The sequence below is a fragment of the Hoplias malabaricus genome, chromosome 5 (genome assembly GCF_029633855.1).
Source record: "Hoplias malabaricus isolate fHopMal1 chromosome 5, fHopMal1.hap1, whole genome shotgun sequence".
Classification (NCBI taxonomy): domain Eukaryota; kingdom Metazoa; phylum Chordata; class Actinopteri; order Characiformes; family Erythrinidae; genus Hoplias; species Hoplias malabaricus.
The window spans coordinates 5,456,866-5,483,954 of record NC_089804.1 but is presented as its reverse complement, the minus strand read 5'-3'; the positions used below and the strand labels follow the sequence as shown (position 1 = coordinate 5,483,954).

At 39.3% G+C, this 27,089-nt stretch overlaps 2 protein-coding genes across 3 annotated transcripts; both read left to right on the top strand.

The window, feature by feature from the left end:
• Window positions 1–40: 40 nt before the first annotated feature.
• lad1 (ladinin) lies at window positions 41–12,909 on the top strand. Of its 2 annotated transcripts, none has more exons than XM_066672933.1 (14): window positions 41–170; window positions 1,624–1,755; window positions 2,418–2,727; window positions 4,291–4,367; window positions 4,496–4,574; window positions 6,357–6,443; window positions 6,724–6,767; window positions 7,645–7,687; window positions 7,786–7,829; window positions 7,943–8,009; window positions 9,741–9,869; window positions 9,997–10,089; window positions 10,824–10,924; window positions 12,777–12,909. In XM_066672933.1, the coding sequence occupies exons 1-13, from the start codon at window positions 133–135 to the stop codon at window positions 10,905–10,907; spliced, it is 1,227 nt and encodes a 408-aa protein (XP_066529030.1). In that variant the 5' UTR covers window positions 41–132; the 3' UTR covers window positions 10,908–10,924; window positions 12,777–12,909. The 2 variants fall into 2 exon arrangements, with proteins under 2 accessions (XP_066529030.1, XP_066529029.1); XM_066672932.1 differs by having other exon boundaries at window positions 7,594–7,687.
• Window positions 12,910–16,878: 3,969 nt separating this feature from the next.
• Window positions 16,879–26,786, top strand: tnnt2a (troponin T type 2a (cardiac)). The gene is made up of 15 exons (XM_066670895.1): window positions 16,879–16,910; window positions 17,159–17,169; window positions 17,842–17,871; window positions 18,618–18,683; window positions 20,279–20,353; window positions 21,054–21,083; window positions 21,465–21,486; window positions 21,572–21,635; window positions 21,745–21,861; window positions 22,117–22,194; window positions 22,274–22,381; window positions 22,535–22,644; window positions 22,739–22,829; window positions 24,185–24,225; window positions 24,940–26,786. Exons 1-15 carry the CDS (start codon window positions 16,879–16,881, stop codon window positions 24,971–24,973), a joined length of 909 nt encoding a protein of 302 aa, XP_066526992.1. The 3' UTR covers window positions 24,974–26,786.
• Window positions 26,787–27,089: the final 303 nt, after the last annotated feature.

Sequence of the window (27,089 nt, the reverse complement as noted above, 5' to 3'; positions counted from 1 at the left end):
GACCAGTGTTCCAGGAGGGAGTGAAAGGACGCAGGTAAACGAGAGTACAGTGTTCTGTGAGAGCCGCTCAAGACGAGGGAGGATAACCTTCGTTTAACGTTGTAGGAGCCTCGCGTATTTTATTGCTTCGACATGTCGATTATTCGGGAAAATTGGTCGGCTTTGTCCACGTAAGTTTCAGTTAGTGCTTCTTTGTTGTCTCGTTTGTAACATAAAATGCAGGGTAAAACAGTGACTGGGAATATTTATATGGTTTATCCCAAACAAAAACTGCCGGTTTTCCAGAGAATTTCTGAGGTAATAATTATGATCAAGGTTTTAGTAAATGACTCTTAATAGTATTTTGGTGTAATATTCCATCACGTCTCACTGCTCATATAAAAAGACTTTGAAAACATTTGAACTGGCACCTTATTGGAAAATGTTGGGCACTACTGATAATGCAGTAGTCAGTTGGGCAGCTACAGCAATGATTACATATTATAATAAAAGAGTTATTTCAAAGTAGCATGCACCAATTTGCTCGTATTATACTGTTGTAAATCTACTGTAATCCCGTATTCCTCATTTTCATAGTTAAATTACCTACATTTTATTTTCACACTTCCTGTTTAATAATAATTTATTGTACCTGCTAAATATAATTTCTTTGTGTATAGTTCTATTTACCTAAAATGATATATTATTCTTGTTATTATCAGGGGTCAGAAAGTGCAAGGAACCCTATTGTTTTTGACTGTGTTCTTATTGTTTTTTTTTGTTTGTTTTTTTTTTTGTAGATATTTTTTTATGCTAATTAATTGTCTTAGCTTCATTTATGGTTCTTTGCAGGTGTGTGTTGTTCACATTGCTCACCTGATTGTTACTTACAGCTTTAAGAGTCCTCAGAAATGTTTTATAGAATTTAAGGCAGGTGATATGTAAATATACGTTATACTAACATTCAGTATACATCTATAAAACATTCACTCATAGAGCTATTTAAAAAATACACTACTTCTGTGCATTAATGTTAATCATGACCCCATCTGATTCAAAGTATATCAGTTATTCTGACCACACAATGTGTGATCCATTATTATTTATTATGTTCTTTTGCCAACTTTAATCTTGAGGTATTATGCCATTTTATTAGTCCAATAAATCCTCTGGAGTGGGGTTCGAGAGCGGGAATCATGTACTTTCTTTTTTGCTTGGTTTGATAAATGTGAAAATCTAAATGCATGGCTAGAATTTTTACTCCGTTTAATACACCACTGTGCTGCAGAAAAGAAACAGAAAGCACAACAAAACAAATTTATTCTGTGATGTCCACATTCTTTTACTGTTTTTTACTATCTGTTACTAGTCTATTACAGTCTGGACACACAAGCCACCTTGTCATTTACTGGTTGGACAAAGCTGCCCAATCCTGCATTAGGGTAAAGATAGGACCTCCCACCTAATTAACATAGAGATGCAGTGGAAATAAATGTAGATATTTATTCATTTATTTAATACTTGTGTTATAGATTGTCCATCATAAATATGCCCCCAAAATTAAAGAGTAGTGATGCTATTAAAATAGTTGGTTTTCCATAAAGGCTATTTAATTATTTATTTATTTAAATGGTATGTTTTTAGGCTGACCCAGTTATGGACAACAGAAGATGAAGAAGAAATTGAGAGAGAGCGCAGAAGGAAAACAAAGGGCTCTGTCGGTGATGTGGACAGAGACAACATTTCTAGTGATAGCCCTGAACCGCAGAACACCAGGTGAGAAGTAACTGGAAAATAGACTTCAACCATTTATAGTCCCGCTAAGGGTTATGCAAAGCCTTTTAGATCATTATGTAAATACTGTTTGAACTGAACAAAGTGGCAAAATGGTATTTGCATTAAGAACTGAGGTCAATAATAACAGCACTGTTTTAGAAAAATACATTTTTAGAAGCGTGAACGTTGGCTGCAGTTCACGAGCAGATGTGTGTTCTGTGCAGTCATAGTATTTCATGGCAAATTATAGCAGAAATGATATACAAGGCCTGCCATGTGTATGCTCTTTGAATGTCATCATGTGATTTACACCACATTTCATTAGCACCTTGGGATGTTTAAAGTACGATTTCTTATGCTTTAAGAGCAGTAAACAATCCTTAGAAACAGCTTTTATTAATTTAATGTATTAGAAAAGTTGCATGGCTAATAAAAGGGTTAGGAATCGTGAATCCAAACTAGGGCTGGGCAGTAATTCAGTGTCAGTGTAATATCGATCCAATAAAATCTGCATAAAGGAGAGCACAATTACAGTGTTATTGTAAATCTGGATTTGTTGAGATGCCAAACAGTTTAACACCGTTGATTGTGTATTGTGTTGATTGTGGGTCCTAATAGTAAAACAGTGCTTACAATTGTTATTACTTATTGTTCTCCTTAAGTGAGAGTTCAGCTGCTGAAGATGGCGAGTCTGGAGTTGGAGGTTTGGAGCAGTTACAGATGGACTTTGTGGAGATGCTACGTATGCGAGATGAGCGCAGGAGGCAGAGGCATGTGGAGACACTGAGTAAGAAGAAGGAAGAAGAAAAATGTGAGGGTGAGGTCAGGGGAGAGGAGGACTGCACAGGAGAGGCACACATAGAGGTGCTGGGAGACGCCGAAAATGGCGTACAGAGGAATATGCCCTTCTCGTCTTCACTGGTGTCTCACTGCGACAACACTCACGGCCCAGACTCGGACAGAGAAAAGCAGGTGCTCTTTATGTTACGTCTCCATATTATTTTAGGGGTTTTGAAGTAGCAAGAAGGAAGTAATGAGGTTTAAATCTACAAAAAAATAAACCATAGTAATTAGGTGCATAGTCACACCTGGCTAAAGTAAACTACACTGTGTATGTTGGTGATTTTCTGTGTTGTTTTGAGATATGTGAAATATTACGGTTTTTCAGACAAACTGTGGCAGGTTTCGTAATGTAAACTGGGGACAGAGGTGAAAGCAGTGATATTCTTTAGGGCTTGTTGTGTTACCACCTGCAGCAGACTGAGATTAATCATCTACAGCATTAACAGCTTGGCAGAGGCCTAATTTACCTAACATAACTTTACCTGCAAGGCGCACTGCGACTTATAACTTATTTCAAAGATCCCTGCCATTACTCCTGTGAAAAAATAACATTCCACTGTATAATATTTTATACCAAGCCAAATATTCCTTAAGCCTTGGATATGAATGGGTTACACGTGTTTGATTAAGGAAGTGATTTGAGTTTGTTTTATGAATAAACTCTATTTCTATTGAGAGAATTAAAATAAACAGCTGAAAAATCAAGGATATGAAAGATATGAAAGCGCATGTGTCTAAGTTTCCAGATCCTGTGGTTTTCTCCAGTGTTTTACACATAAACCAAACAGAGCTATAACTGATCTACTTTCTTGATTAAAAAAACCCAGATCATTTTTTGGTAAAGTTTTCTTGGCCATTTTCAGTGTCTAGTGTTAGACGTCATATTATAAAGTAGCAGTTTGTTTGAAAGTTGAGAGAGAGAAATGAGGGAAGACAAATGTCATCCGATGTCCCACTGTCGTAACGTAAATATCAGCTACAACATCCCTCTGTTTCTACCACCAGCATTCGGAGCACTGCATCAAAACCACTGCACATCGAGTGACAAACAGATCGAACACTTATTGATAATGAAATTCACTGTCAAATATTTTTAATAATCAATTAGTATCATATTTATTGATTAGTTGTTGCAGCACATATTTGCGTAATTACAGTGATCCCTCGTTTTTCGCGGGTGGTCTTGAAATTTCCGTGAAGTAGAGGAAAGATATTTTTTTATGTATTTAATGAGTATTTGGACTTTTAAACCCCTCCCTGTTACTGTTAACACCCCACCCTTTGCATTAAACAGTCATTGTATAATGATTTTCAGCTGGAACTACATGTGATATCCTCCCAGTTTCTTTAATAGAGTCATTCCTAAGCTGTGATTCAGCGTCAGTAAATTTCACTCGGATGTGGACATGAACAACACATGTACTGTACGTAAGAAACACTTGTAAATGATATATTTTGTCACCTACAGGCCTCGTCTAATACATGTAAATAATAAAAAAGCCCCCTTGAAAAAACCTGCGAAGTAGTGAATCCGTGAAAGATGAACCGTGAAGTAGCGAGTGATTACTGAATATAGTTTCAGTTCTTACTATTCTCTACAAGACTAATGTCCCGCTGTAATGCATTTGTGTTTTATGTCTGTGATTGTGTTTGTGTGTGTTTTATTATTTATTTTATTTTATTTTATTTTAGCAAGAAAAAGAAAACACAAGAGCTGACTCTCGTTTGGCCGCAAAGACACCATCCAAATCTTCACAAACATTTGTGAGGTAAGCATTCCTGTGTAAGTATGAACGTATAAATATATGTGATAACTAACGTTTGTCTTCAGTCATAAACGTGTTAGACAGCCTTTCCCGTGCCTGAGTTCTTCTACCTTTCTTTTCTTCTTGTTCAGCTCCGTCTCCGTCTCTTTTGACAAGAGTGTTCCCAAAACGAGAGAAACTCCACGGAGAACCAGCTCTTCATCCTCTCAGGTATTAGAAGATATGTTGTTGACGTTTTATTGATACACGTTTTAATCATCACACTGCACTTTCTGGACTTTGACCCTCTTCCAGTGAAGCACTAATCTGATCTTAATCTTAAGTCTTAGGAAGAGAAATGGGGGTCAAAATTTATCGGTTCTTATCTTAAAGATAAGGGTTATGTCTCAAAAGTAAAGAAACACAAAAGTAAACAAACACACTTCTATAGGTTTGTGACTCAGTTTTAGACACAAGTCCTGGGGGAAGGAGGAGAGCATGGAGTAACATGTTTCCTCCTTCCTCCACTAAATTTAATCACCACATTTAAATATGGGTGTTTCATAACTTTTCTGTTTCCTTACTGTTGAGACACTGTGTGTGTGTGTGTGTGTGTGTGTGTGTGTGTGTCCACTGTAATTTGTTAATTCATTTGAACAATTATTTAACACACAAAAGGTTAAAAAAAAAAGAATGTCCACTGGGTCACCTCACCTTTTCTCTAAAGAATAACTTGTAATCACTTAGGAATCAAAGATACTAATGGTTGCAGTTTTGCAAGTGGACTTTTTTGCCCGTTCTTGTTGTATACACTGTGGTCCCCCCACCAAAAAAAAAAAAAAAGGCTGTCTTTCAGTCCAGGTCTGATGACTAGGCCCAGATAACTCTGCATTTCCGCACAACATTGACAAAATATGGCACATCATACTGTTTTCAGGTTGTAATTTCTGATGCAGCCATGGACTGTGTTCAGTTACAGTGATTTTCCAAAGATCTTCCAAGCCCATGTCCATCACAGGAACATGACGGTTTCTTAAATAACATCATCTGTGTGCTCAGCGGTCACGCATTTTCACCATCGCTAAATTTGTGTTAAAAACTATTACGTTGTCCAGGAAAAACACAGGACATATTTTCTTCTGTTGTTAAAGCCAAAAAAAGAATGATGTAAATGTGTTTTCTAAATAAACAATGACATTTTTTAAGAAGTAAAGGCTCACACTTACATGCAGCACAGCCACGGTCCCTGCGCCTGCATTATTTTCTAGCTCTCCCCCCGATTCTGCTTCCTCTTAAATCCTTTGTGTTCCTGTGAACTTAGTGAGTGTTCAGCTGGTACAAGTGGATCAGCATTTCTTCTGCCATTATGTCTTTATTGTCTGAAACTTTTGGATATGCCTTTGAAGCCATGTTGTAGTACCATGGAATGAGACCTGGCATTGTCTTGCTGAAATATCCATGAACTTCCCAAGAAAAGACGTTGTCTTGATGGCAGCATATGTTCCTGTAAAAGCCCCCACATGAGTAGAACACCTCATACCATGAGAGATGTCGGCTTATGCACTTATCACTGGTATATTTTTAATGAAAACAGGCTGAAACTTGGACACCTCTGACCATGGCACACGTTTCTAACGTTTTTTGGACCGTCTAAGATGAGCTTGGCTCCAGAGACCTCGTTATAGTTTCATATCGAATTGACACTGGATATTGACATAGGTCTTTCTCCCTGTGAAATAGTTCTGGTTGCATTTCTTGATTCAGCAGCAGACTCTGTTATGCAACAATTGTTTTCTGAAGTACTTCCAAGTCCAAGCAGCTGTACTTATCATGAAACCTGACAGCTTACTCTGCAGTGCCATCTGAGGGCTTGAAAAATATGTCTATTCAACTTTGGTGTCCAGCCATACACACATGGACTGGGTGTATATATACACACACACACACACACACACACTAGTCTTTCATCATTAACAAATTTTGTGCTTGGTTTCTGTGCATTTGTTTATATAGGAACATGAAAATGGGTCTCCATGCTGTTTTGAACCAACAGACAAACATGCATTTACACGGCAGAGTTCCAGGACCCTGTCCTTCAGGGTAAGGATGCAGTAAATATGTCAGAATATGGTGTCGTTGACTGTTGAGCTGCTTTCTGTTGCGATGAAAGTTAGTGACAGGTGTTTTTATCATTATATAGTATTTAAATTTGTCTTATTTACAGTCAAAATGTCATCCCATACTGTGCACCATTCAGTATACGTCTGTCTGTTATCTCTGTGTCATAAATCTGCTTATGTCCACCCTGCCAAATATATGATTTGTAAAACATAGACTGAAAGTTTGCACCTGGCTACAGCACTTTGTGTTTCACCAGTAGATGCTGAAGAAGAAAGAAGAGGAAAGCCTACCGTTACAGAGGAGGTGAATATATTTCAGAAAAACTAAAACAGTTCTGTAATAATGTCATTACAGTCAGTGAGTTACCGGTGTCCTGACTTTATGCTTTAGCAAAACACACATAGTGTTTTTATAGCAATGGTCCCCAAAGTGGGGGCGCAGCAAGACAAATGACCACATAATTATCACCTGTAATAATTCCACTGTCACTTTTTCTTTTTTTCAACAAGTAGTTTGGGAAAAGAATTTGGGAACCAGTGGATAATATTAGGGCGGCACAGGGGTGCAGCAGGTAGTTGTTGTAGTCACACAGCTCCAGGGACCTGGAGGTTGTGGGTTCAAGTCTCGCTCCGGGTGACTGTCTGTGTCCACGTGGGTTTCCTCCAGTTTCCTCCCACGGTCTAAAAACACACACTGGGATGTGGATTAGCGACTCAAAAGTGTCCGTAGGTGTGAGTGAATGTGACAGTGTGTGTCGCCCTGTGAAGGACTGGCGCCCCCTCCAGGGTGTGTTCCTGCCTTGCAGCCAGTGATTCTCAGTAGGTTCCGGACCCACCGCGACCCTGAACTGGATAAGGGTTACAGACCATAAATGAATGAATGAAAGGTTTATATTTTAATGAATTATATCATTCTTATTTTAAACCTTTAATATTCAGTTATAGTACTTCCACAAAATTTGTTACACAATCAGATTTGACTTTTTCATTTTTTCCCTCTCCAATAAACAGTCCACTATTTCCCACTGTTATCAGCCTGATGATGATATTGGATGGATGGCATGTGATGTAATGATCAATGAACTGAACTGAAAATAGTATATTAGGACTTTGTTTGTTGTCTGAAAAAGAGCAGTGAAGGCTGAGTGTTTTCCTGTAAACCACGTTGGTCTTTTTGACAGTGCAAGTATGCGAACCACAGCAAAGAATTTTGAACACAACCAGGTAAGTGTAATAAAAGCAGTTCATCCTGTGTTCAAAATCACTCACTCACTCTTCAGACCCTGTGTGGTTTATAAAATACTCCTTTCTCAATCATTCAGAAGTGTAATGAAGAGGAGGGGCAGCAGTCCCCATTTCAGAGAAAGTAAGTGTATCCTCAGTTCTTCAGCTCGCCGGTTATTAATTTGCATATTTTTATGTACAGTGCATCTTACAATAAAGAGGCAGATGTAATTGTTGAAAATGTTACTTCTCCAGCTCCAGGCAGAGGCTGTCCTCACGTAGTATACAGGAGAAGATGGAAAAACTGGCCCAGGCTTCACAGGTGCCTCCCTTTACACAAAGATTGGTGGAGTATAAGTTATAGATCCTTCATTGAAGTTTATTTCAACTTTATAAAAACTAAAATCAAAATCGGCTCTGGTTCCCATTTTTATAAATTAAAAGTGGAGAGTGTGCCATTTATCGTGGCTTTACGTTATTTAGCCTAATGTGGGCAAACGAAGTATTTATTTTACCTGCTGTCAGTAATTGTGTAAAAACAAAGTGTCTCGGTCCGGAATGCCAGCCTGTGTCTCTCTGCTCATAGCAGAGGCATCTGGAGTTTTTTAGACAATGGAGAGAACTCTAAACTTTAAAAATCAAGAACCAAAATGAGGGTATTGCTCTATTTCTGCTCCATAGGTGGGTTATATTGACTTACTCTTGCTGTTTTGGATCACTAACGGTGGAAATGTCTCCAAACTCAAGAGACAGCTGCAAAATCTAAAGAACCCGAGCTATAAAAGATTTTTTTAAACAAGATACAAAACCCACCATTGATTCTGGCCCAGTCACTAAGAGCATCTCTTCATTGATTGACATTCTGTGATTTGTCACATATTTTAAAAAGAAATAATTAAACGGTGCATGGGCACCATTTCACAGCAGGTGGAGTCACTGTCACAGCTCCAGGGACCTGGAGGTTGTGGGTTCGAGTCCCGCTCCGGGTGACTGTCTGTGAGGAGTGTGGAGTGTTCTCCCTGTGTCTGCATGGGTTTCCTCCAGGTGACTGTCTGTGAGGAGTGTGGTGTGCTCTCCCTGTGTCTGCATGGGTTTCCTCCGGGTGACTGTCTGTGTGGAGTGTGGTGTGTTCTCTATGTGTCTGCGTGGGTTTCCTCCGGGTGACTGTCTGTGAGGAGTGTGGTGTGTTCACCCTGTGTCTGTGTGGGTTTCCTCCGGGTGACTGTCTGTGAGGAGTGTGGTGTGTTCTCCCTGTGTCTGCATGGGTTTCCTCCGGGTGACTGTCTGTGTGGAGTGTGGTGTGTTCTCTATGTGTCTGCGTGGGTTTCCTCCGGGTGACTGTCTGTGAGGAGTGTGGTGTGTTCTCCCTGTGTCTGTGTGGGTTTCCTCCGGGTGACTGTCTGTGTGGAGTGTGGTGTGTTCTCTCTGTGTCTGCGTGGGTTTCCTCCGGGTGACTGTCTGTGAGGAGTGTGGTGTGTTCTCCCTGTGTCTGCGTGGGTTTCCTCCGGGTGACTGTCTGTGAGGAATTGTGGTGTGTTCTCTCTGTGTCAGCGTGGGTTTCCTCCGGGTGACTGTCTGTGAGGAGTGTGGTGTGTTCTCTTTGTGTCTGCGTGGGTTTCCTCCGGGTGACTGCCTGTGAGGAGTGTGGTGTGTTCTCCCTGTGTCTGCGTGGGTTTCCTCCGGGTGACTGTCTGTGAGGAGTGTGGTGTGTTCTCTCTGTGTCTGCGTGGGTTTCTTCCGGGTGACTGTCTGTGAGGAGTGTGGTGTGTTCTCTCTGTGTCTGCGTGGGTTTCCTCCGGGTGACTGTCTGTGAAGAGTGTGGTGTGTTCTCCCTGTGTCTGTGTGGGTTTCCTCCCACACTCCAAAAACGTTGGAAGGTGAATTGGTGACTCAAAAGTGTCGGTAGGTGTCGCTCTGCGAAAGACTGGCGCCACCTCCAGGGTTTGTCCCCACCTTGCGCCCAGTGGTGCACCCCAAAGGGAGTCTACCTTTAAAGGACCATTAAAAAATACTGTTAAGTAAAGTCTACTTTTTCTTACTGAATTGTTTTCAGAAATGGGAAGCTGTTAAATCCCCTAACCTTCCTCACAAGACTGTGTTCTTAGTGGATGAAGTGTCCAAAAAGAGAGAGCTTTTTGAGAAGGAGCAGGCAACACGTGAAAGCAGTCCTGCACCAAAACAGGTTAGACACATTACAAATGTAAATATAGGATGCTTTTCATTATTTCATTATTTTCCTTTGAATGAGTTGGGAATTTAAGAAATATAATAATTAACTTTTTTTTTAATTAAAATATATTGTTGTGCAGGATTATCGCACACTGTCTGCTGGGATTTCAGACCGAATCAATCGCTGGGTTCAGAAGAAAACACTTCAAAGTCTGTCATCCCTTACTCCCACTGTAAGTGTCTATCAGTGTGTTATGTCTGTAAGGAAGTGAGTGTTTTACAGTGCAACAGTACTCTGATAAAGTGTAGCAAAATAAAAGGAATCTGGGAGTGAAAGGGACAGCGCCATCTCCTCCCTCAACATCCACCGCTAATTTGCTCTAAGGCAAGGCAGGTAACCCCCAACTGGGCCCTGGGCCCTGGGATGACTGCTTTTTCACCAGGTGTATGTGTGTGTCACTGTCCCAGAAACAGCATTGCAGAAGTGGACTCTAGTTATCTTTGCGGTCTCTCTAGTTTTGACAAATGGGGAACAAGTACAGTTTCTAAATGATTTAGAACCTAAATGATTTCCCAAGCAGCTAGTAGCCAGTATGTTTAGTAAGACTGTGTGCTCCATGGCCTTGGCTTGGAAGTAGCCGGCGTGTTCATTTTTTGCCTATTTAGCTGCTCTGAGTTCAAACCACACGTCCTGAGGTCTCGTGGTGATATACTGCCTTCGATGCGCATGTAGTTAAAGTTTGAATCAGAATAATGTATATCTATAACTGGAAAAGTAAAATAATCAAGTAGAGAGGTTGATAGCAGAGTTAAAACAGCAGGCTCAAAAGTAAATGAACATTGACCCTAGCGCTGGTGAAGTCACTAAAGCTAAATCAGGTATTAGGAAATTTGGCTACATAGACTTTTAAAGAGAGTTTAAAGAGAACCTTTCCTTTTTAAATATGGCATTCTGTGTGTCCCCTAGGACCTGAGACACGTAGACATCTCTAAAAAGAAGATGCTGTTTGAGAAAAAAGAAGAGGATGGCCACCCGACAGCTAATAAATGAGTTTTATACGGCCTAAGGTAGGGGTTCTAATGCAGTGGTTCCCAAAGGTTTTCTTCTGTGCCCCCTTTTTTAGGTGAGAATATTTTCATGCCCCTCTCACTCCGACCCATGTTACTTCCAAACGTTACTGGAATTTACATTGTTAACATTGTAATTCATACAAAACTGCGAATTCTTACTGAACAAAACAACATAATGAAGCAACATGTTGTAAACTGTATCTTATTCTGTTTACTTGTGGTGCCCCCCCATGCAATAGTTCCACTTTGGGAACCACTTTAAATTTTAATTCATTAAATTTTGCTGGAAATGTAACTAAAGATTGACCTGCCTATGAACAGCACCTACTTTTGTTGTTTCTATGAGAAATTGATAAAAAAAAAAAGTGGTCACTATGTGATGGTCAAGATTGGGTCGTTTCAACCACTAATTAAATTTCAATTTAAGGACGGTAAAAATTTTAAAGAAGTATGAGCTGTTCCACAAAACAATAACATTAGGTTTTAGATGCTGAACAATGAGATAATATTTATCCAAGTCAATATTAACATTATCTTTTTGAACAAATGTGTATTGTACCCATGTTTACTATTTATTGAGATGGTGTGCCCTGGTGACAAAGTTTCATTTGGGTCTGTGTGTTTGTTTATTTATTTATTGATTGAGTGATTGATTGATTGATTGATTCATTCATTCACACACACACTAAAAGATCACTGTATTAGGAACACCTACCTTGTCTCTACACACATTGGGCTTCATTAAACGAGAGGAGAACAAAGTAAATTGCAAGTAAATAATTCATAATCCACTTTTCATAAATATCATCAAAATCTTTGTGGGGACAAACAAAATTTACACATGCTCCGAAAAAAATGTGTGTAATGTCTAAAAGATGCTGAAAGTATCATCCAACATGACTGAACTTTAATTAAAATTTCATTGAAATGCATGAATTAAATAACTAAATAATAAATACATTAACAAAAAATCTCACAAAACTCTTTCTAATCCAGCCTGAAATTCACAGCAGCATCCAGTAGCTAAAGGACAGTTATTTGCTAAATTCTTTTGTTACTCATTAATTAGTGTTGTACATGCTTTAGGCACAGGACAGCAATGGTGCAGTGCGAGCAGGAGATACTCCGGGACATTAGCGGCTCTGTTTACACCTGCGCTCACTCAGACTGCGCCCAGGGATTTTACTAGGGTTCAAGCAAGTTAAAGTTTGTTAAATTGTTAAATGTCGGGGTAACCATGCATGTGTGAAAGGGGCTTCAGTTTTACCGTATGCTTTTACTGCAGGGCTCTGGTAAGCTGTAGTCTCTGCTCTTCGTAAAACATAATCCTGTGGCATAACTCCTTTAGATTTTCTGTAGATGGGAAATATGTGATGAGAACAAAGACAAGAAAATAAATGAACACAGAAACAAAAAAACAAAGCTTCTGCCAAACAACTCGGCAAACAGGAACAACAGTAGAGCACAGAGCCGCTGTGAGAAAGAGCAGCCGTGCGTGGTCCATGGGGGGACCTGACCGTTGAAGAACTGTAATTGTAGAACTACAAAGTGCCCTTATATGAGTGTAGACACAAGGTCATTATAAATGTTATGGCTGGTATGATTATATTTACAATGAAAATAGTCAGTGAAAACACTTTCAAATATTGTCTTTTTATTATTTTTTTTGTCTTTTTTCATTATTTTTGGAAGTTTTAGGTTTAAACAAATACCAGATTATATTTTACAAATTATCTCAACTCTTTGGGAATGTGGTTGTGTGTGTGTGTGTGTGTGTGTGAACTTTTCCTATAACAACAGGCATGTCTTGAAAAAGAGTAGCCTATAAAATAAAAGTTTCTTTCCACAGATATGAAGATGGAGGAAGGAACGAAGGATTATCAGCTTTCAGCTTTTAAAAGACATCTCTGTGAATTGTACTTTTCTTACATTCATCATTTGTAGTTATTTAGAATATTTTCTGAGAAGCTGTACATTTAAAATATATATATATTTTCAGGGTAAATGTAATATGTATTTTCTGTGATTATAAAACAAAGCTTTTATGCATCTCAGTTTCCCTGTAGCACCATTGTGGTTTTGTGGAGACATGGCCCTTAGGTAAGCAACAGTCTTCATACAAGTGCATAGAGTTTGATGACTTTAATTTAAAAGCACTTCTGAAATAACTAACAGAAAGGTGAAAATCACAGAATCAGAATCAGACATTCTTGAGTAATACAAAGTAATTAATCATGATTCATACTTATTAAACTATACTTATTAAACCTTAAAGTGTTTTTCAGCAATAAGTAGATTCACTGGTCTTAAAAATGTCTAGTGATCAAAATACAATCTGGAGTTATTCCTAAGGCCTTGTGTCTCCAACAAACCACAGTCTGAGCTTTTAACCTCAAATGCAGTAACTCATACAGGAAGTCACAAAATAATAAAAATAAATAAATGAAGAAAAAATAGCTGTCCACACAAGTTCAGCTTTCAGGACTTTTCAAGCATTTGTATTAATCTGGTGACACATAAAGGCTCATTCTTTGCTTTTTCATTGTATGGGCACCTTGCCATGAAACCAGGTATTCTGCATTCTCCTGGAAGCTGGTAGATCCTTTAGGAGAATATCATCTGTCCATTATTTGATGCTCAAGTGCAAGACACAAATGCTTGTGTGAAACACAAATGAAAATCCACTTCTAAATGCTTCAAAAAACAAACAAAAACAGATTTTGGAAACGTAATATTTCTTGATTGACTTGATTCGTTGAGTCATTGAGATGTGGCGGCAAATCTTTACGCACTGTGTCTAAATTAAAGTTTTATTTATAAATGTTTTTACAGTGTGTTTTGTCACAAAGCAGCTTTATCAGATTCCTGGTTTTATCCCCAATTCAGAATTTTTTAAATGTATTTTTAAAAATAAATTAAATGATCATTTAAAACAGTTTTCTTGTGTCCATCCCATACTCAACATAATGAACATTTTAATAAATACAGTTGGTTTGAAGCATGCTGGAGTTATTAATATATTATTATATTCATCCGCAGTCTATTTATTAATCCGCTTTTTAATTATACTACAAATAAAGCATGTTATTTCTGGATTTACAGGATTTTTAAAACTTTTTTCTATTATTTATTTAATTAATTATTTATGATTAAGAACAGCTGAATAATTAGTCTCTCCTGTGGCTGTATGATGACCAACACTTTTGTCTTTGTCTTGGGCAATCTTTTGGGTTTGACTGCTTCCTGCTGGTCAAAGCTGGAACAGCCGGCTAATTGTTAGCACCTAGCTCCTAAGACATTTTTCCATGTTTAAATGAAGTCTGGAAGGGTAACTGAAAAAAAAAATGTATCTGCCACTACTTGCTGGTCAAATCTGGTATAACACACTCAGCCATTATTTATATATATTTTTGTTACCCTTTTAGGTCACCTCACTAGTAGGAAAAAAAATTGAGGAAGAAAGAAAGTATACACTTGTAGACATGATGCTAAAATATTTTTCAACTGTTAATGTTGTATATAACAGGCAGAATAAAAGCCTTAGAACTTAGTCTCAGGAACATATTTTCAACACATTTCATTGTGCCCTTCTTTGCTTCCATACATTAAGCATTATAAAGTTGAGGTCACAAAATTTCCACGAAATGTGACATGGTCCTATCTTTCTGAGGACACTTGGACCGCACAAACATAGACAAACCCACCCTTCCATATAGCAAGAAGAGAGTGGACACAGATGGCAAAGCTGGAGGGTAATTTGTGCTTTGCTCAGCATTTTCTAGGTGGACCACCAGTGAGAAGGCACAAGGAAACCGTAAGTGGAGGCATACCTTAATTAAGATAAATTCAAACCATATCCATGTGATGCAGCTGACGTCATAAAACAGAGTATTCACCGATTGGGGGCATACTCATTACCCAAACACACAACTCGTACTGGCTAGCCATTACATTTACATTTTACATTTATGCATTTGGCAGACGCTTTTATCCAAAGCAACCATTAGGTTGTATTCATATGATCCATTAACTATTAATTATATTAATTAATATAAGCCATTAACTGCAGTTGCAATAACTTAACAGACCTCTGCTTTGTGTATGTGACTTGTATGAGACTACTCAGTCCTCCACGAGCTTCCAAACCCCCAGGGGAGAGTTGAAGAGCCTTATGGCTCTGGGGACAAAAGATCTCCTGAGTCTGTCTGTAGAGCAGTCCTGAGACAGCCACCTGCCACTGAGCTTAGTACTCTTTCCTGTGATGATGGTGTGTAATGTCCTCCTCTCAGCCACCTTAACCACAGGGACGGAAAAAAAAAAACCGCTGACAAGCATAGACTGAAAGAATATCTGTAGGGGCAGTAGATTTAACGTAAAAGATAAGTTTAAGTAGCATTCAATTTAATAATAAGCAATAAGCTATCTGTAAACTTAAGAAACACAGTTGATTTAAAGTTCCAGTTAAAAAAGTAGAAGTAGATTTAAGATAGCAGTGGAGTTAAGGTAGCACTGTATTTAATGTGGGCAGCGGAAATTAAACTAGTTGTGAATTCAAGGAAGCACTGGATTTAAGGTACTACAGATTTACCTCTACAGACATTGAGAATTTTATCAAGAAATGTTTTAACTTTTCAACATTATTAGTGAGCTCATACAAGTCAGTCCAAGTTGATTTTACTATAATTTCAACCAGTACACAGTGAAACAAAAACACTCCTGCAGGACCAGGTGCCTGAGTGCTAATAAAAATGGACCGTGGAGGCTGACCAGTCACAGTTCACACTGAGAAACATGAGTCAAATAATGTGGAGTATACAATAAAGATGTGGCTGGTGGAAAAGAAATGTAAACATTAAGAAATGTAAAACATTGCACATATAATACACTAATTAGCAACAGATGGATAGCATTGATAGTCCTTTTCAACCGTGTTTTATTGAGCAGCTTTAGCACTGCTTTTCATCAATGTTCAGTGGACTGCGATCACCCCTTGTTCCTCTGAAGTCAGACACCACCTCTTTAGCTTTGTCCACATTAAGAAGCTGTTGATTCTACACCCGTGTGGGAGGTGATTCACCTAAAAATCTGATTGGTTCTTGCTGATGAGACCAATCACAATGGTGCAACTAAAGTCTATGAACAGCATTTTTGCACATAACTGTCTTTATTATCATGACCCATAACACTTACTGCAGTCCTGGAAATTTCATATTTCTTTCCTGTAAAATGGGCTACATTTTAAAGTGCTTTTGACCGTGATTTGTCAAAGCTACTCATGGCAGGAAATCTGAAAATCTGGCCTGCCACAATAAATAAATACATAAATAATAAGTAGTAAAAAATAAAAAAAACTTCTCCACGCAATAGAAAATGAACCGAATGGAATGAACAGACCTCACAGATGTAAAATATAAAAAGTGTTCGACCTGTTTTGTGTCCTGTCATTAAATAGTTCGATTTAAAAATGACTAAACCCTCATCGTTAACTTAAACCTGCTTCACGAACATTGTTTTTATCTTATCACACTGCAACAGAAAAAGCACAAGACTATTTAAGGAGTGGAGAAACCACTATCTCTACATTATCTGCAAGGATAAAAATAAATGTGAAGAGGCTGAATGACTAACTGAATGTGGAAAGCCAGTTCTCCACCACCCCCTTCTTTTTTGGCTGCTCTCTCTCTCCCTCTCTCTCTCTCTCTCTCCCTCTCTCTCTCTCTCTCTCTCTCTCTCCCTCTCTCTCAGTTGTCTTTGCAACCGTATAAATACTGAAAGAACATTCTAGTATTAGTCTTAGAAAATACCAGGGCAGTCGCTATCGTTTAAAGTAAGTTTGCTGTTTGCAGTTTTAATGAAGAATATAAATAATACACATTTAACTTCTGATTTATTCAAGTAAATTATTATTATATCATCGTATGAGTTATTAGAAATAATCTTCAGAGCCAACAATGTCAGACAACGAAGATGTGAAGGAGTTTGGGTGAGTTTATCATTTTAGTTATTGCTTTAAATGATTATTATTAAGAATATTAATTATATTAATAATGTTATTTTTGCACATATAATTTTAACTGACAAGAATATTCCAAATGTGTTAACCCTTTAATAAAAATCTAAAGTTAGTTAATAACTGTAATAAATTAATGTAAATATAGAAACCATTAATTCTGTATTTTGTAAATAATAAGAAGTGCCTTATTAATAAATCACTTGTCTTTTCCTCCCCAGGACGGAAATGGGTATGTCTTGAATTTATATTGTTTTTATTGTTTATATAAGGAGTTATATCACTCTTAAACATATTTTACTCCTGTGTTTGTCAAGTGAAGTAAAACAGAGATGATTTGTATTAAATCATTAATAATTTATTGAAGATTGTTCTATTCCTGAATGTTGACAGCTGCATTAATGACAGGGTGAATATATGGATTTCTGAACTTTAAAAACACCACTGCGTTCCTGTATTGTGTGCAATATTTAAATGATTTTCTGCTTCAGTGGTGAACTAACATGACATTCACTGCTGAATTAAACAGTAATTATCTACAGTCACTAAAACAAGCAGAAACTCAGGGCGCACAATCAGTGGAGTGGACTCGTTTGTTTACTTTGTGAGTTTTGTTTTAAATCTAGTTCCATAGTGTTTCTCCACTGCAGTTCTGTAACAACATTCACGAAGGACTTTTGTCAAACTCTGATCTTCAAACTAAACTCTGATCATTTAAATCACTTTTCTGTGTCACCTCTGGAGTGTCCTCCACAATAAAGACAATCTTAGCGAATGAGTAAAACCAGCAATAAAAATGCTTTACTGCTTATTCTTTAACCTTTAAAACATTAAAACATTCTTTACGTCAGAAATAAAATCCATATTTTCTCATCCCACTGACATCTTTAACTCTGTCTTTCAGCAGAAGGTGAGGAGGCTGAAGATGGAGGAGGTAATTGCAGTGATTCAGCGCTTTGCTTGTTGAAGCCTTTCTCTCTCTGCTTTATCTGTGGATTAGTATTTAATCATAGCTAAATATTGAAGAGGTTTAAATCTATGCCTTTTCCATAATAAAGAATCCCCATGTCATTCCCACCTCGTCAGAATGAGCTGCTTGGTCAAGAGCCCACTGTGTGATGTTCTGAGGCAATGAGGGCACCCCAGGGTAATACCTGAATGTGCAAAAACCAGGCTGAAAAAGTGCTCTCAAGAGTGTCCGTAGGTGTGAGTGTGTGAGTGACTGTGTGTGTGTGTGTGTGTGTGCCCTGTGCTTTGTCATGTAACAGAAATTGTGGACTGAACAAGCCGAGAGTCTCCTCTCCAGGGACCTCCCTATTTATCACCTTTCTCTGGCTCCACAAACCTATCAACAGCTCCACCTCCAGTTTCTCATAAACATATCAACACTAGCTCTCACCATAAATGTCCATGTAGCTTTGCATAGACTCTGTTTTCACTGAGTTCACTGTTATACACTTGTTGTGTAGTTTTCTTGTTGCTCACTCTTGCTTTGTTAGTGTTTTATTACAATGAGTACTTTGTTGTACATTACAGATGATTCACACTAAAAGACACTAGTATTACATTAGCGTAGCTTAGCATAAGAAAACAAACTAGTGAAGTACATTTGCTGTGATTCAGTCAGCCAGTTAACTTTTAATCAAGTTAATTATTATTAATTTTTTGGCCTTTCCACAGAAGAGGAGTGTGCAACAGACGAGGCGACAGAGAGTGAGCAAAGGGTGGAGGTGGCTGAAGCAGAGGGTAGGTTTCCAAGGTTCTTAACTGTGTTACAAATTTGCTTGTTTTTCTTGCTCAAAATTGGCTTGAGCTTAAGGGCAATTGTTAGAGCAAAGAAACACCTTGAATTGTGCGAAACAGGGGTTCCTCTAAGAATAAACAATAACAAACATTCATTCATTCATTGTCTGTAACCCTTATCCAGTTCAGTTCGCGGTGGGTCCAGAGCCTACCTGGAATCATTGGACACAAGGCTTGAATACACCCTGGAGGGGGCACCAGTCCTTCACAGGGCAGCACAGACACACACACACACACACACATTCACTCACACACTCACACCTACGGACACTTTTAAATCTCCAATCCACTTACCAACGTGTGTTTTTGGACTGTGGGAGGAAACAGGAGCACCTGGAGGAAACCCACGCAGACACAGAGAGAACACACCACACTCCTCACAGACAGTCACCCGGAGGAAACCCACGCAGACACAGAGAGAACACACCACCCTCCTCACAGACAGTCACCCGGAGGAAACCCACGCAGACACAGGGAGAACACACCACACTCCTCATAGACAGTCACCCGGAGGAAACCCACGCAGACACAGGGAGAACACACCACACTCCTCAAAGACAGTCACCCGGAGGAAACCCACGCAGACACAGAGAGAACACACCACACTCCTCACAGACAGTCACCCGGAGGAAACCCACGCAGACACAGAGAGAACACACCACCCTCCTCACAGACAGTCACCCGGAGGAAACCCACGCAGACACAGGGAGAACACACCACACTCCTCATAGACAGTCACCCGGAGGAAACCCACGCAGACACAGGGAGAACACACCACACTCCTCACAGACAGTCACCCGGAGGAAACCCACGCAGACACAGAGAGAACACACCACACTCCTCACAGACAGTCACCCGGAGGAAACCCACGCAGACACAGAGAGAACACACCACCCTCCTCACAGACAGTCACCCGGAGGAAACCCACGCAGACACAGGGAGAACACACCACACTCCTCATAGACAGTCACCCGGAGGAAACCCACGCAGACACAGGGAGAACACACCACACTCCTCACAGACAGTCACCCGGAGGAAACCCACGCAGACACAGGGAGAACACACCACACTCCTCACAGACAGTCACCCGGAGGAAACCCACGCAGACACAGAGAGAACACACCACACTCCTCACAGACAGTCACCCAGAGGAAACCCACGCAGACACAGGGAGAACACACCACACTCCTCATAGACAGTCACCCGGAGGAAACCCACGCAGACACAGGGAGAATACACCACACTCCTCACAGACAGTCACCCAGAGGAAACCCACGCAGACACAGGGAGAACACACCAAACTCCTCACAGACAGTCAGCTGGAGCGGGAATCGAACCACAACCTCCAGGTCCGCCAGCTGCGCCACCGTGCCGCTCTAATAACAAACATTAAAACATACTTAAAAATATATAAACTTGTTCATCAGCAGTTCCTTTACAAATAATACCGTATGTGTTTAATATTTATTAAACCTGTGTTTAAAATGTAATCAACGTTGTATGCTTAAGAGTAATTTGACCTAATTTTCAACATTCAGAGTATGCAAATGAGGACGAGGAAATACCGGAGGAGGAACAAGGTGCAGAGGAATTAAACCGCAGTCATGAGCAGGGTGAGATACCAGTCACAATAATTAACCGTCTACAGTAGATCCAACACTCTACAGCTTGAGTTCTTACATCTACCAAGTGCACTTCACGCTGCACTGGCTCCCTGTCAGTTCTTGGATAAAATATAAAATTCTTTTTTAAACATTAAAACTTTACATGGCTTGGCTCCAGTTTATCTTTCTGATCGGATTCTCCCTTTCCCTCTCGCACACGTAGATCTACTAACACTGGACTCCTTATTGTCCCTTATAGCAGACCCTCACCATGGGCGGCAGATCCTTTAGTGCAGCTGCTCCCAGGCTTTGGAACACTTCGCTCCGTCTCAATTCCTCACAGTCTTCCTTTAAATCTCTGCTTAAATTTTTCCTCTTCTCTTTATCTCTTCTCCTTTTTATTTTTTGAACACTCTGTAAAGCGTCCTTGGGTTTGTGAAAGGTACTGTATAAACTGGACTTCTCCTTATTATTATTACATCATCAGAGTGTTCAAAAAGCTAAAGATGGTGTTTGTATTTGGGAACAGCCAACTTTCTGTTTACTCTGACTCTAAACAACAACAGCATCCAGGTCTGTCAAAATCTTAAATCTATATTTACACCGGTGGAAGGCAGAGGTCTTTTACAACTGATACCATCAAAGACACAGCATCAGGAAATAGAACCGAGAATTAAGCCACTCACTCATCTTTAACTCTGTCTTTCAGCAGAAGGTGAAGAGGCTGAAGATGGAGGAGGTAATTGCAGTGTTTCAGCATTTTGTATTTAATCTTAGTTAAATATTGAAGAGGTTTAACTCTATGCCTTTTTCATAATAAAGAATCCCCACCTCATCAAAGTGAGCAGCTTGGTCTAGAGCCCACTGTGTGATGTTCTGAGGCAATGGGGGCACCCCAGGGTAATACCTGAATGTGCAAAAACCAGGCTGAAAAAGTGCTCTAAATCAAGTCATGGTTTAGACTGCTCCTTTAAAAAATGCTTTATAAATCAGAGACCTCTTGAAACACCATATACACATTATACATTTCAGAGTATTGTATTCAAAGTACGAAAGAATCACTGCGGTTTTGTGGAAGCTAAAGTCTTTGTCTTTGTTTTCTTTTCTTTTTCATCGCTAGAAGACACCAAACCAAAATTTAAGTGAGTGCACGTTGTTACCGATTGCATTTTAACACATAATCCTTAATTACATATACATTCATTCAAATTTGGTTTGTTTTTTCAGGCCCTTTATGTTGCCAAACTTGCTACCTTTAAAAATTCCAGACGGGGAAAAAGTTGATTTTGACGTGAGTGTTGATTTATAGAAGACCAATACATACAAAAAAAAGAAAAAGGATGTGTCACACATTACACAAAGCTCATCTCTGAGATCTACTCTCTTTTGTCATGGATCAGGACATTCACCGTAAACGAATGGAGAAGGACTTAAATGAGCTGCAAACTCTGATTGAAGCCCATTTCGAAAATCGCAAGAAGGAGGAAGAGGAGCTGATTAGCCTCACAGACCGAATTGTGAGTCAGTCACAGTCTGTAACATTCAGCTGTGTCTCAGTGATGTTCTGACATTTGTTTCTTGTTGATGCTTCATTAGCTTCCAACCAAAAGCACTTTCCAAAGGTAAAGACTGTGACTTTAAGAATGGCTCAAGGCTTTCGGTTTTCATGTAATGATTAAAGTATAATAATCAAGTCCTTGACTACAACTGAAACGTCTTGTAAATGAATGGGATTTTCATTCCAAAAATGATGGGCCTTTGTAATCATTCAGGAGAAACGACGTTCGGAACGAGCCGAGCAGCACAGGATCCGCAGCGAGCGTGAGAAAGAACGTCAGAAACGTCTGGATGTAAGTCTACAGTCAGGGATTGGTTTCTTTTTCCAGACTCATCACCAACGACACTCACCTGTACTTTCTTTTTTAAAAGGAAGAGAGAACTCGCAAAGAAGAAGAGGAGGCAAAGAAGAGGGCTGAAGATGATGCAAAAAAGATGAAGACTCTCACTAGTCTGCATTTCGGTGGCTATATGCAGAAAGTAAGAATTAGAGAACAGTATCAGGAAGTGTTCTTTAATAAGATCGTTATAATATTTAACATTTCACTAGTGCTTTGAATCCTGTGGCACCAAATGAATTGCTATGCATTTACTTTGTACTGTATTTCAACATGATGTCCATTGATTTTAAAGATTGAAAGACAATGTGGGAAGAAACAGACGGGGAGAGAGAAGAAAAAGAAAATTCTCAGTGACCGACGCAAATCTCTAGACATTGACAGTGCCACAGAGTCCACTCTCAGGTGAGTCACACAGATATATAAATATTAAAGTAGAAAATACTAAGACATTGTTCCTGTATAAAAACTCACTTTCGTTTTTCCCCCACGGCGGCAGAGAGAAAGCTAAGGAACTCTGGAGTTGGTTACATGAACTTGAAGCAGAAAAGTTTGATCTACAGTTCCAGTTTACCAAACAAAAGTATGAGGTGAGTGCAGTGTAATGTGTATTTAATGTGTACATTGTCACTAATACACAGGGGTTGGACAATGAAAGTGAAACACCTGTCATTGTAGTGTGGGAGGTTTCAGGGCTAAATTGGAGCAGCCTGGTGGACAATCTTCATTAACTGCACATTGCCCCAGTAAGACCATGTGCATCCAATGGTTCAAACACTGTGTCCTGAAGGCGGTGCCGTGTATCAGGACGACAATGCACCAATACACACAGCGAGACGGTGAAAGATTGGTTTGATGAACATGAAAGTGAAGTTGAACATCTCCCATGGCCTGCACAGTCACCAGATCTAAATATTATTGAGCCACTTTGGGGTGTTTTGGAGGAGCGAGTCAGGAAACGTTTTCCTCCACCAGCATCACGTAGAGACCTGGCCACTATCCTGCAAGAAGAATGGCTTCAAATCCCTCTGACCACTGTGCAGGACTTGTGTATGTCATTCCCAAGACCAACTGACGCTGTATCGGCCGCAAAAGGAGGCCCTCCACCACACTAATAAATTACTGTGGTCTAAAACCAGGTGTTTCAGTGTCATTGTTCAACCCCTGTGTGTGTATATACATATATATATATATATATATATAGGGCCAAACGTAACTAAAACAAGACGAACCCGAGCCTGTTTAGTGTCAAGGTAGAGCTTAGCTAAAGAAGTGCTACATTATTAGTGCCCTTGGGGAAACTGAGTCTCTGAATTTAAACCATTGTGTCACCAGAAGCAGGAGTTGGATTAGCAAACTACAGAGATATGTGCTTGTGGCGCTAGGTGCGTTACCACTACGCCACAGGCGGTTAGTGGTGGGCACTGGAATTACACTTCTTAAATGTTAAAAGAAAAATGCCAGACAGTCAAACAAAGGGGACAGTAAACCTGTACTCAAACAGATGAGAACTTTTCTCATAACAAACAAAAATCACATCCTGTTTGAAAAGGACTTCTTTTTTCATAGTCTTTTTTTAGCTCTTTTTTCTCTTTTGTTTTTTCTCTGATCCATTTCTTTTATCTTTTGGATCTCTGTTATTTCTTTGTTCGTTTGTCCTCTTTTTCTCGAGCTCTGTTATTTGGTTATTTATTTATTAAATTTTTTTTTTTTTTTTTTTTTTTTTTTTTTTTTTTTAATCATACCTGTCACCCCTCCAAAAAGGTGCAACGCTGAACCTGTTTGGATGGCCTTTTATACAGGGATCAAGCAGGTGCAGCCAGTCATTGGAGTGATTAGTGCTGGGGATTCTGGGAATTGGAGTTTCTAAAAGCTGGTGAGGCCTGCTCTCCTACTGCATGGACTGGGCCTCCTGTTTACCCACCCGTCTCTATTTGTCTTTCAGATAAACGTTCTGAGGAACAGAGTCAGTGACCATCAGAAAATGTAAGTCTATTTCAGTCAGTAAAACCTCTGATCACAGGGTACTGCCCGCACCGCGCTGTTGGCGGGGTGTTTGGTGGACTACTCTCAGTCCAGCAGTGGTGCTAGGTTTATCTACCTGAATCAGCGCAATACAAATAACATGCCACCATCACATGTTTTTTACTGTTTCTGTGTTCTTCTCCTCTGCAACTCTTCGTTAATTTTCATTAACTATTATCATTATCAGTGTAACTTTTCATTACAGTTTAATTATTAAACATAAAAACTACACTAATCTATTCATAAGGGAACTCCACAGTAACTTGTTTCACTTAAAGAGACACTAGGTAGGGTTTTTGTTTTTGGTCCTGGGGCTCCCCCTAGTGCAATTCTTTTTTTTACAGCACTGTGCTGAACTCAGTGGGGAAGGGTTGGTTTCCTACCCTCCTTCAAATGTTACATAGTGCAGTTTCTGTAGTGTTGAGCCCAGAAAAGCTATGTCAGAAGATCACTTCTCCCTATTACAAGCCAATGGATCACCACAATGATTTTGGGGCTGTAAAAGTATAAAAAATATATACAAACATTTGTATAAATTCAAACATTTCAGGGAAAATTTATAAAAGTGATGTGGGAGATTTATAGAGGAACACAGGAGGACGTACTTTTTTATTTTCAAATGCCACTACTTTTCAACAGACAATGACAATATTAATATGTAATTTCTTTTTCTAGATCAAAGAGAACCAAAAGAGGCCTTAGAAAGTAACTGCTGAGAGAAGCCTGGAGCCACACAATCGTTCACAAGGGGGGGATTTTATTAGAGAGAATGATAATGAAGGAAAAACTCACCTAGAACCTGAGGAAAAACCTTAAGAGAGACCAGGACTCAATGGGGAACCCATCCTTTTCTGTCCGATGTTGGAGCAAAACAATAAACAGAGCATTATTTAAATCAATAGAGGAATTGATAAAGAATTTTGGAATAACAATTAGGGAACGGACATCTCAGAAAACCCACATCCTCTACGTCAAAGCAACATTAGATCTGCACCTTTTTGATTCGCCTCACAGCTTACGTTATCAGACTGATGTGGACAAATGAGCTCAGATCTCCGGCTGCTGGACTGACCAGGGCTTCTACAGAAACATTCACAAAGCAATGCAGTATTCCAACTTAGATTCCAACAAGCGAGTAAAAGCATACCCTCATTTTCAGTATCATTTAAAGATAATGAACTTCTCAAAGATGAAGAAAAGCTCTTCTATTAATGTTGTTTTATGTTCATTTGCCAAGGATGTGATTGACTTTTTGGATCATGATGTTTTGACTGAAGTGAGTGGGAGGAAGATGGTGGAAATCCAGCCTTTTATGTCTTAACACAACCATCCATTTTAGTAAATCTAAGTTTATCATCTGGACATCATCGGCACCTAACACCCAACTAGAAACGGGAAGTACTCCAGTCTGTCAGGTAGCGTCACAGGTTACAGAAAGGCACTTACCTTGGCATCATGGGTTAATCAGAGGAAGATTAGGTAAAAAATTCTAATCACACAGTTAATTCCACCTACGCTTTATGCAGCGGGAGCAGATCACGAACACAGGGCCGCAGCAACATGGAGGACAAACTCTTTTAGTCGACTTCATGAATCCAAACTTTTAATTTAATTCCTCCTCAAAATGATCAAAGCGAATATTAGGCCCTATTCCTACGAGTTTGCTGAAGGACAATAAGAAACCTCAGGCTTGGTTATGTACCAAAACATTCAAAATAATAGAAAACACAACAATTAAACAGCCCAGTTTGTAAATGACTTCAAAGTTTCCTCTTATTGTGTGAATGATTTCTCAGTTTCATCAGGTACATCTCTGAAGAAACTTGGATTTTGTGAAAAACACTGGATTCTGATCTGTTCTTTGATGAACGTAACTAACATTAACACTTCTTTATCTTCAAACTATAGCAAGCTAGAAATCCACTGTCAATTGAAGACGATGAAAACAGTTTCAGAATGTGCAGCCAGGTTTTACACGAATCAGAAAGTCTGAGGATATTAGACTAATTTTATCAGTCAAGTGTAGGTTACAAAGACCTGCTGTTGACAAAGCTATAAATGGCCTGATACCTGGGGCACCGACGTCTCTGGGAGTCCTTGTCTTTCTAGTTCTCCCTCTTTAGTCACACTGTTCTGAGGTCTGCCTGAGCTACAGCTTGTGTGCTAGATTTATTTAGTGTCCTGTCACACAAAACCGAGTATCAGACAATATCAGATATCGTCTATTTTCACGACCACACGTACGTGTAATCCCAGAACACACGTCAAGATTTACGACTTCATACTCGTTTCTCGTGGAGCCTTCTGAGTGTTTCTCCTTCACGTCACTTCAAGTGACCACTGAGACTGGTCTTTAACAAGAACTGAACACTGTGGGTCTACACTGTACCCTCATCATAACTCTGTAATTCTTCATGTTTCTGGTTTATAAACCACCATATGTTTTTACACTGGTTTTGCTCTGGAATCAACCTGTGGAAGATATGTTCCTGTTGTGAGTCTTGGTTCCTCTCAAGGTTTCTTCCTCGTGCTCTGAGAGAGTTCTCCTCACCACTGTTGTGTTGGTTTACTCACCTGTGATTAGCACCCTGTAAAGTTGTAAGATTTGCTCTATAAATAAACTAAACTGAATTCAAAATTTGCTCCCGGTGTTGTTACGTCATATTTTACAGTTGAATTACAGATGTTTGTAATTTTAATTTTATAAACTAGGGTGACTTTTACCCGGACAAGTCTTCTGTTTTAGACTTAAAAAAAAATGTCCGGGCGGAATTTCACAAACTTCCGGGATTTAGTTTTTCTAGAGCTTACATAGAACTTCGAGA